We start from the raw sequence: 11,807 nt of genomic DNA, 5'->3' as shown, positions 1-11,807 counted from the left end.
TATGTGTGTGTGTGTGTGTGTGTGTGTGTGTGTGTGTGTGTGTGTGTGTGTAAAATAGTATATCAGTCTGCAGACTAAACTAAAAAATGTACTAGCCAATGGCGATTATATTGCCAAGGTGTGCGTAGAGGGTTGCAAAGCGGCACAGCTTTCTCATATATAGAGCTTCCACTAGAACAGGCATCTTCATCACCGAGCGAAACATCTGAGTGCTCTTATTAGTTCATGTGAATGCAGAAATCATCAGCCGATCTCTGTCACAACACCCGCCAGGCATGTTTCACTTCATTTCCCAGAGGTCATCAAGTGACATATTGTTATGCCATAATGGCATATCACTTTTCCAACAATTTATAAATGCTTTTGATGTTATAATAATCATTTGTTTCTCTGTTCTGACAGCAAGCACTCCGTTTTATTATAAAAACATCAGCGAGAAACAGTATCTCCAGCGCTCTCCACTGACAACACCATTTATTTAGCCTGCAATAACGTGATCACCTTTTATCTTCCATCGTGTCAATCCTGACAGCAACAGCATTTGTGGAGGAAAGCACTTAGTGCCATCTGTGTGTGAAGGGCACTTCACAGCTGTGAAATAGACAGGAGAGTTGATTGGCACAACAGCTAAATGGTGCATAAAAGAGACCTTTAACAGGCCCATAATAATCATCTCAATCAAGATGACTGATTAAACAGTTCTGCAAAAAATAATAATATAAAACAAAGTATACCATAGAAAAGTCTGGGGTCATTAAGCTTTTTTTTTTTGAGAAGAAATAAACTTCTAGTCATCAAAGATGTATTAAATTTATCAAAAGTGACAATAAAGACATTTCTGTCATGACAACTCTCGGAGGGATTGGCATGGTAATGTACATGACAATGTTAATGTATTTGGTCTTGGCGGAATAGATCTGCTATGCTGCTGCTGCTGTCCCGAGACTTGCTACTGCCAATACATCCACAACATGTTGCTGTGAGCATGTAAGAAATATTGCTGTTGCAAATATAACAAACATGAAATAACCCCCATATAGCGTACATGAATCACCTCGTAGCAGATCTATACAGGTGGAGCTGGGGAAGGTGGAGGGTTTCTGAAGCAAGCTGCAACTGCTACTGCAAGCACTAATCATATATTTGAATGTTGAGCAGCGAGCTCATTGGCTACCGATACAGGAGAGAACCAATCAGCTGTGCCATGTGATAATGATGTCATTAGGTCAGATTGAGTTAGACCTATCGGACTGCGCCATCTAGAGTTTCATGCCAGAACTCTGTATTTGTCAAGTTACAAATAAATGCTTCTTTTAAAACGTTCTATTCATCAAACAAACCTGAAAAAAAAAATGAAATAATGAATTCCACAAAAATATGAAGCAGCACAACTGTTTTCAACATTGATAATAATAAACGTTTCTTGAGCATCAAATCAGCATATTAGAATGATTTCTGATCAGGTGACACTGAAGACTGGAGTAATGATGCTGAAAATTCAGCTTTGCATCACAGGAATAAATTACATTTTAAAATACATTCAAATAGAAAACAGTTATTTTGGAATTTTAATAATATTTTACAATATCACTGTTTTATTGGTCAAATATGGTCCTTTTTAGTTTTAACATTCATTTGGATGGACTTACTACACTCTAAAAAATGCTGGGTTAAATATAACCGAGCGCTGGGTTAAAAAGGGACAACCCCAGCTATTGGGTTGTTTTGACCCAGCGGTTGGGTTCAAAACAGCGCTGGGTTATATTTAACCCAGCATTTTTTAGAGTGTAGCCTTTATTAAACCAACCATGTTTTTTCCTCACTGCAATAACAAAAATCAACACAGAATTGTTACAAAAAAGCTACAGAACAGATCTGAAATTATGATGTGGAGTAATATGAGTCATGAAGCAATCTGCTACACTGCAGAGAAAGGAACTGACCACATTTCTAAAACCATGATTTACATCCAGCGGCAACAGAAACAGTATCACTGAAGACATGTTGTGATTTGTCTCAGAGGTGATGGAGGGAGGTAGAAAAATAGCTCAACTGAAAATAAGGCTACTGTGACCATTACCATATGTCGTAAGAGTTAGTGACACGCACAAACTCATTTGTACATGTGGATATGAATGACACTTCAAATCCTGTTGAGCAGAGGTGTGCTATTAGTTTCAACGATTTTCATCTTGTGGATGAAAAAACTCAAAATACATCACACACATGTACAGGAGAGACCTGAGCCATATCTACAGTAGGAACCAGTGGATTCTTTTGAAGTGGGCCAATAATCAACATCTTGCAACCACCTTAGACATTAAGAAACATCTCCCACTCAAACTCAGTTGGTTGGACTCGATAAGGTGGACTTCGACCCAACACTAGCAAACACCACTCACATTTAAAAACCATGTTAAAAATGTTATTATGAAGCTGAAATAGCAGTCAGAGTATTTATTCTGTCTTTAATGTATTTAACAGTACAGTATGTAATACAAATCCACGAAATAAGAATTTAATCACCATTGAGAAAAATGTGATTCATGAAAAAAAATTTAAAGGAAATGATGGAAGGGGAAAATATTGTTATATTTATTTCCCTATTGATTTTGGTGGTAAATGTAATATGTTTTTGTAAGATTCACCAGCATGAGAAAGAAAGAGAAAGGACTGTCACATAACAGAGTAACACTTATTATAAGGCATCTCTGACAGATATTAAAATCCATCACCTCTAAACAGGATGAAAGAGAGAAAGAAGGGCAGATATGCAGAGTACAGACATCTAATATAACAGCAATTCCCACACAAAAAAGCATACAGTAAACCCACACCTTGACGTGAAAGTCATAAGTGCTTTTATCCAACCGCAAAGATGCAGAAGTTATTAAGGAGACAACTTTAAATGAGATCCACCTGGAAAGCAAACAGCCTAAATATTAATTATGACTGTGCCTCTATCAAATCTCCTCGATCACACTTAAGAATAAAGCAGAGAGCAAGTTCTTCGATTAGAACGTCATCATCGTATAGCATTATTAAAATAATAAACCCAATCCAAAGACCTGCCGAATCTGAGCTATTCCCAACACGCAGCTGTTATTGCTCAGACAGGCGCACTTTGAAGGGCAGGTGGACGGGAATCCATGCTCCCGTCTGTCAGTGCTGAGCCTGAACTGATTGCTCATAATTATACTTCATGGGGGATGTTCTTTTTCATCTGGGCTCTGAACATCAAACGCAATTCCCAATTAATCCCGTCTATCAGACCCACTTTATCGCCGCCACCACTCCGAATATAGCCCCTCCTTTCAGCAGAATCAAAGGCATCTATTCTAAGACAAGCAATTCTTCCACTGCTTAACCCCTAATCATTGTCATCAGAGAGCCCTACTTAGGGCTGAAGTGTGAAAAGCAGCTTGAGAGGGTGAATACGAATTCGCTCTTTAAATATCTCCATTTCTTCATGCGTCTTAATTTTATTAGGAAAAAAAACCCTAAATATTCTAAAAATTGCAGTAGACTTCAGTTAAGTGACTCAAGAGTAGCACATGCTTGATAGGTCATGTTTGGAGAAGAATGCAACAAGGTCAGGCGAATGTGTGATTAATGAATAGCATGAAAGTAATCAGAGCACAACAGATGCAGCAGTTTGGCTTAATTGATTTGAACGATGAGAAATGCAGGTTTCAGTGCTTTGCTTCTGGTGACACAATAACTGCGGATCGGGAAATGAAGAGTGGTGTTTACGCTGGCCATCTGTTGTGTGTAGGTTTTGACTGCCACCTGAGGTGCACATTTATCTAATGTTAATAAAAATATGAGGTTCTCTATAAAATATTCAGGTAGTCAAGAACAATAATAAATAATAATAATAAATAATAATAAATCAAATAAACAAAATAAATATATGTGATATAAATATATCTCTAATAAATTAACTCTACACTCTAAAAAACACTGGGTTAAAAACAACCCAATTATTTTTAACCCAAGGGCTGGGTGAATATAGGACAGAACACATGTTGGGTTAATTTTACCCAGCAAATTGGGTTGTTTATTTAACCCAGCATAATGGGTTGATTTAACCCAGCATAATGTTGATTCATTTTTAGTATACTAGCTTATTTTTTTACTTCAATTAGGCATAGCCTGCCCTATAGCATGGTGTATTTTTATTTGTTTTGATAATAAAAGTTCTATGTTTCATATATACGCTAAAGTGAGTTTGACGTTGTATTTTGTTGTTGCATTCAAGCAATTGACGCCGAACTGCTGCTAATTCGAAAGTGAAAGTAAAATGCGCATGGCGATTTTAAGCTATATATATTATTATTATGTAAAATATTATATAATATTGTATTATAGTTATTATATCCGAGTTGTCTGGAACTCAGCATTAGGTTAACATTTCAATAAACCAGCGTGTACTACACAATTACGAGTCATTCTATAAGGTGACATTTCAGCACTTGACAAACGGATAGCGACTCCTAAGTAGCACTTAAAGCACGGCTACGTGCGATTGTGTTAAGTGCATTTTTGGGAAACGCACGTGAAACAATAACGAACGATCGTAAAATGACTCGTAGAAAACGCTCTTAAGCTCTAAGATCAATCGTTATCGAGAAACGCAGCCCTGTTTGTTCCAGTGTTTATGGAAAAGCAGTTTAGATGAACTTTTAATGGTATGCTTACATTTAATAATTTAGCAGACACCTTTATCCAGTGGCTTACAAATGAGGACTATCACAGTTCATCATAAGAGCCAACAATACTGTACTTGCAGTACCCAATTCCATGTTTCAAGCATGAACTATAGCACCATAGTAGCTACAGAGCAGAAATAAAATGCAGAAAAGTACAGAAGAAAAGAACACTGCTAACAGAAGGAGTGTTACTTTTACAAATTAGGTTAAGGAAATAAACTATATAAACTGTAGAATTTACATTAGCAAAATGCAATCCGGTATGCAATAATGACACCTGCCACCAAAATCTGCCACCAATTTTCAACGCCTGTGAGTTTTTGACAAATTCAGCAGGATATTTTATAGTGTATGAAAGCCACATGCATGAAGAACACCATATATGAAGGCTGAGTGAGTGGTAAAAGTGATATTAATATAGCACAAAAAATACTACAATAAATCATTCAGTATTTTCCTGATTGAGACATATATTATTTTGCCATGTCTATAGTTTTAAAAACAAATAGACTTCTGATACATGCAACACCTGTCAAAAGTTTGGAATAAATAAGATTTTTTTTTAATATTTTATTATTATTATTATTATTATTTATTTTCCCCCCCAAGAAGTCTCTTGTGCTCACTTGTTTACTATTGTCTTTTGGAGCTGCTTTACAGCAGAACTTAATTTTGTTTGCATCATTGAATCACAATTTTCTTGTTTATCATCACTGTAAAGCTGCTTTTAAACGATCTGTATTGTATAAAGCGCTGTATACATTAAAGTGACTTGACTTGACCAAGGCTGCATGTATTTAATAAAAAATACATTAAAAAAACTGTAATATTGTGAAAAAATATCACAATTTAAAATAACAGTCTTCTGTTTTAATATATTTTAAAATGTAATTTATATCTGTGATGGCAAAGTTCATTTTCAGCAGCCATTACGCCAATAACTACCACACTGCAACTAATTACTATGCTGGGTCTTTTGTTTTAAAGTAGCAAGAAAACAACTAAAATAATGTGACGCAAAATAAAATCATTAAAATGTTCATTAAACGTGCCGTTCTGCAATTTAGCGACAGTAACCGTCAAAACGAGCTCAAGTCAACACGCGGCCAGAACTGACACTAGTGAGAGCAAAAGCGCGTCCGATACTCCACACACATGATGCATGAACTATATATATAAAAAATCTTTCGGACTTTAATGTCACTACCTGTTCTTGTTGAGACGCTTTTCCCGGCGCGCTGGACTCGGCTGAAGTCATGCTGAGGACGCGGAGAGAAACACTGGCGCAGGCGCTCTTCAGACGGAATGAAAAGCGTTACTCTCACTGAAACCCATTCAGTGATGGAGAAGGAGAAAGAGAGAGAGAGAGGGGGCGACGAAACGCGCTTTCTTTTAGACTGGAGACACGCGCTGCATCTGTCTCGAGCTGAGCGCATCGCGCAGCTGCAGAACCACAGCTTGACATTCGTGTTATGCAGTAGTTTTTATGTCCCTGTCATATGTGTCTTAATGTAGGCCTACAAGATAAAGTATTATAAAATAATAAAAAAAAAAAAATGTCAATCATTTTTGAAATGCTTAACATTAAATGAAGTTATTAGTCAGTTGCTATTCATAGTCTTTTATCACGGTATCACCTTTAAGTGTACATAAGGGTTCATTTGAAATCATTTCACTATTTTGGTTTCATTTTATTTAGTAATCCAGAATTCATCCATTTTTCTCCCCAGAATCACTTATAAAGAGCATGCTGATTTTGAAGTCAGTGGCTTCTGCCAAGATGAGATGAGTTATGAAACAGTTTCATCCTGTGAACATAAATACTGTCCAACAACACTCAGATATGAAAGGTGACAGATGCGTGCAAGGAGCAACTCAGCTCGAGTTAATAATGCGTTCACCAGAATTTCAGAAAGGTTCATGTAAATTGTTTTACTGGTAATCAAATTATTCAGCAGCAAACAAACAAGATCTTTTTTTCTGACAGAATTAGTATAGAATATGTAGGTTTTTGTGTTAGATAGATTCATAATAATAATAAATAAAGAATAAAGTGGTCTCAGGTTGGAGCCAAATTCAGTCTTTTCCTGATCCTGTTCCACTCTCTCTTCTCCTGCATCCTGTCTTTCCTTGGACTGTTCTGTCAAAATAAAGGCGAGAGTTTTTCTGCTCTTGTATAGTAATGGAAATTTCAGCATTTTAACTTCAAGGAATATGCTAAAAACGTACTCACTCACCATCAGGCCGTCCAAGATGTTCATTTCATTGCATCATTTGCTCACCGATGGATCCTCTGCAGTGAATGGGTGTTTTCACTTCTAATCGGTGCCTGATCTACATATTTCTGTCCTGATTTAGATGTGATGACTTTTTCATTGGAGAAAGCAGTATTATGGATAGAGGACTCAGTTTGAAGAGCTTCGTAACTTTGCAGATATTGTTTATGCTCAAACAGCAACATTACACACTAACTAACGTTAAAAAAGTGAAATCGCAATCAACCACCCCTTTAAAAACATCTTAATGATAAATTTGTTTCTTACAAACATGCAGCTTTTCGTTTCACAGGATGTTAACTGATGGACTGGAGTGGTGTGGATTACTTGTGGATTATTGTGATGTTTTTATCAGCTGTTTGGACTCTCATTCTGACGGCACCCATTCACTGCAGAGCATCCATTGCTGAGCAAGTATGCAATGCTACATTTCTCCAAATCTGATGAAGAAACAAACTTATATACATCGTGGATAGCCTGAGGGAGAGTTAACAATCAGCAAATTTTCATGTTTGAGTGAACTACTCCTTTAAAACAGATCTAATTTCTCCCAATATTTGATCACACAGTCAGGAGAGCAACGAACAAGAAATGTGAATTGATCTGGCATAAATAAATTGCTATAGTACTAATTAGTATACTATTTTGGTTGCTTAATTGTTTCTTAATACCCCTGAATAGAAGCATAATTCATTTCTTTTCTCACCATCTCACTTTACAATAAATGCTGTCATGGCAACTAACACCAATTGCCATGCTGGTTTTGTAACTTGGCTAGCGACGCGGACAGGAATTGAACAATCATTTCCACCACCTACACTGCTTTTTCTTTTAGTAATTTCACAAGCATGGCACAAAAGTTACACTAATGAATTAATCATTCTGCTGTAAATAGAAAAGAGTATTGATGGGTGTTACAACAGAGATACAAATATACAACATAAATGACATTCTATTTTGAAGAGTTTTAAATGCCAAACAAGCAAAATTCGAAATGACACTACAGAAATCCGAAAGCAACAGGCGCTGTTGCTAGACGAAAATGATACAAGAGTGAAAACCCGTTTGAAAAAGCCCGGTCTGATCTGTGCTCAGAAGACCTAGAATCTGATCACCACAAATAAAAGTATCCAGCTGGACAGCACATCTTTCAGTATCAGTGGAAACGCTATGCTAATGGACAGCTTGAGCACTAATTTAAGCAGCAGTGCAGCGATAGCTCTATAAACATCTCAAGGCCACGAGGTCAAGCGATGAGGGCTGAGACTGGCACGGATTCATCTTCATGTCGTCAGTCTCGTCTTGAGAGGTTTCACGAAGCGAGCAACACCTTATTAGCAAACATAAACAATGGAAGAAATGGCACAATTATCTGTTTTTTGATCTACTTCCAGCCTTTCTCGTGTCTCTGACGCTCTTAGCTATTGCACAGAGACGCTGCATTAGTCACACTCAGACTCAGCCGTGAATAGATTTACCAGCATGTTGATTACACAGCACACTTCACATGGCTGCATGAGATGGAGGAAGCAGAAAGCTGTCCTCTATATTTTGCCTGTTCAGTGGTTGATTTAAAAAGCAGAGGAGAAAAAGGTGAAACAAGGCCTCAATGGAAGTCACGTTCATTCAAATACAACAACAGATTTCATATTAACAGCAGAAACTAGCTGCAGCATATTGAAAAGTAAATACTGTATACTGGTTACTATTTTTGAAGTAGTATGTGAAAGACGATGAGCAATAATAATTGCTTAAATCAACACAAGATTAAAATTGTTTTAAATGCGTGTTATAGCGACCAATTTATTTTGACTTCATAATGTTTAATCAAAAAGTCATAACCTGATCTTTTGGTGAAAACACTTCTTTCTAGTAACGTAAGCAGAAATTGACATGCAAGCTCACATTAATTTTTTAATGCAACGCCCACATCTTAAAGGGATAGTTCACCCATAAATTAAAATTCTGTCATCATTTACTCACCCTCATGTCGTTCCAAACCTGTAAGATGTTCTTTCTTCCGTTGAACACAAAATAAGATATTTTATAGAATGTTGGTAACCACACAGTTAACGGTAGCCATTGACTTCCATAGAATTTTTTTCCCTCATCACATGGAAGTCAATGGCTACCATCTTTGTTCATCAGAAGAACAGGTGAACTTTACTTTAAGATCCAATCAACAACTGATGGATAGAACCAAGTCCCTGCCAAGTCCTGGTTAAATATAACCCAGCGCTGGGTTAAAAAGGGACAAACCCAGCTATTGTTTTTTTTTGACCCAGCGGTTGGCTTGTTTTGAACCCAGCCGCTGGGTCAAAACAACCCAATAGCTGGGTTTGTCCCTTTTTAACCCAGCGCTGGGTTATATTTAACCCAGCATTTTTTAGAGTGTACTGTATATACATACAGTACATAACCATTAACTAATTTTACTGAAATTTGGGGGATCATATTGTATTCAAATTTACATTCTTGTTATGTAAATCTCACATGCTGAATGCAGTTACTGCTGAATTTTTAAACACATGTATTATGTATTATTTATTGTTGTAATAAAATGTATCGAACCTTCATCCAAGGTAAAAACCAAACACTCAAACAATTGTAGCATCACACCAGGAACAATGTGCTATTTTGAAAAGCGCAATTGCAAACCAGAAGAGGAACGAAGACAATAGTGTATACTGAACTCATCTAGGAATACCTCATTTATTGGTGCCAAAGCATGAATTGTTGCGGTGTAGAGTGCTAAACAGTGCTAAACGCTGATGGCTCCACACAGCTTTTCCTCAGAGAAATTGTAGAAAGGAAGCTGCTGGCTTAAGAGAAGGATTTCACATGCTGCTCTAATTGGACAAAACACGGGCTTCTGTTGAAATTTCACTGAATGCCATCACTGAACTGCCAAACCATTTTCATTTGAAATAAGGTTATGGCCTGAATATGTTACAGTAATTCTTCATAGTTGCCTAAGAATTACTGAATAGAACCAATGTGAAAAAAGGAAAGAGTTGTTAAACCCTTAACCCTGTAAAGCGTACAGTATTATATTTGATTTGCAAAGCTTTACACTGTAAAATGTAATAAGTTGAATTTATTAAACCTGTGGAAACTGATTGCCTCAAATTTCTCAAGTAAGTTAGTTCATAATTTTTGAGTTGATAAAACTTAGTACAACTTTGTATAACTTGTGTATTTGTGTAGACTACCAGAAAACTCTTGACGCTTCAGAACTTTCATAAAGAGATCATAAAATAAATCAACCATAATTTTATGAAGCTAGAAGAATACTTTTTGTGCAAAAGAAAACAAAAATAACGATTTTAGCAGCAGATGCCAGACAGGGTAAAAAAAGCCATTCAAACTGTTGCACAAAACAAACAGTATGCCAGCTATAAAATTAAAATCTTTTCTGAACATTTTGATTTGACTAGTGGTCGGCCGATATCTGGCATTTTTAAAATATCGGCATCGGTCGATAAGTTTTTATGTTTTTGGCGATGTGTTGGAAGCGGAATTTTGTGATCAAAATCAAATCAAATTATTAATTTCTAATTAATTATATATGAATTAAAGGGGTCCTATTATGCTCTTTTACAAAGTCTTGATTTTGTTTTGGGGGTGTACTAGAACACGCTCTCATGCTTGGTGGTTCGAAAAACACATAATTTTTCACATGACACCGGCGGCGCCGTTCGGCGTCTATCCGCAGCGCCCAGCTACGTCGTGTTATACTTGTAAGAATTGTTCTAATCTAGACATGCCTAAAATGTGACACTACAGCACAGCGGCTCTTCTTCTTGGTTTTCTTTGATGCACTAACTGCAGCAGCACTTCTTCTTCGTCGTCTTGTCTGATGCACTCACATATATATATGGCCGATATGAAGCTGATATATATAGTGGCTTTATATCGGCCATCGGCCACCCTGCTCTCTAAGATATCAGCATCGGCCATCAAAAAACCAATATCGGTCAACCACTAGATTTGACATTTGAAAAGTGATCAAAATAAATAATTTTGATTAAACACTGACTTATATATTCCATTTTGTTTGATTTCAAAAACTGATCAGAAAACCATTATCAAGAGAGCACCCACATAGGCCATGGCTTAAAGGGTTAGTTCACCCAAATCAAAGCTTCCTAGGTGTATGTGACTTTCTTTTTTCAGACGAATTCAATTGGAGTTATATTAAAAATTGTTCTGGCCCCTCCAAGCCTTACAATGGGGGTAAGCAGGTGTTGGTTGTCAACAGTTCAGAAGACGTGAAATAAAGTGCGCGCATCCATAATAAAACGTCCCTCACACGGCTCCGGGGGGTGAATAAAGGCCTCCTGTAGCGAATCCATGCATTTTTGTAAGATATATATCCATATTTCAAACGTAATAAACACTTTTTTCTCACTTCCGCTGACTGTGGTACGCGGAATATGTTCAGGCGGATGATGTAATACGTTGGCGTTGCATGATTAGTGAAGAGCACGGAGACAAAACAAAACAAAACGCCAGTCACGAATAAGAAGCAGTCTTTATGATACATGTATTTCAAATACGTATTTCAAATACAAAATAGTATTTTGTAATTTGTATTTGATAGGGTTGATGAAAATGGCTTCGTATTTTGTATCAAAATACTTTAGTGTTTTGTATTTTTGTAGTTTTAAAATACTGTAAAATACTTTGTAAGAAGTCTACATGATGACATCATAAAAATGCGGCCTCTGATGGGTGCCTACCTCTATGGTGCATACTAGTGATGCGCGGATGGCGGTTATATCCGCGGGCGCTGCAGATAATCCGCGGATCGGGGGGG

General features: G+C 36.9%; 1 protein-coding gene across 2 annotated transcripts in view; it reads right to left on the bottom strand.

Moving 5' to 3' along the window:
* LOC107671710 (dipeptidyl aminopeptidase-like protein 6) overlaps positions 1–11,807 on the bottom strand; it is a 127,069-nt gene that overhangs the window by 67,231 nt on the left and 48,031 nt on the right. Inside the window, exon 1 of one of the 2 annotated variants that reach the window (XM_016464646.1) lies at positions 5,920–6,079. The exons of the other annotated variant lie outside the window; for it this stretch is intronic. Within the exon in view, the coding sequence (XP_016320132.1) occupies positions 5,920–5,970 (51 nt within the window). The 5' untranslated portion in view covers positions 5,971–6,079. Of the gene's footprint in view, positions 1–5,919; positions 6,080–11,807 lie in introns of those variants that run through there. 2 annotated transcript variants of the gene reach the window in all.

Source organism: Sinocyclocheilus anshuiensis, unplaced genomic scaffold (assembly GCF_001515605.1).
Source record: "Sinocyclocheilus anshuiensis isolate Anshui unplaced genomic scaffold, SAMN03320099.WGS_v1.1 scaffold524, whole genome shotgun sequence".
Lineage (NCBI taxonomy): Eukaryota > Metazoa > Chordata > Actinopteri > Cypriniformes > Cyprinidae > Sinocyclocheilus > Sinocyclocheilus anshuiensis.
The sequence above is the reverse complement of the archived record's forward strand: the minus strand, read 5'-3'. Positions and strand labels throughout refer to the sequence as shown.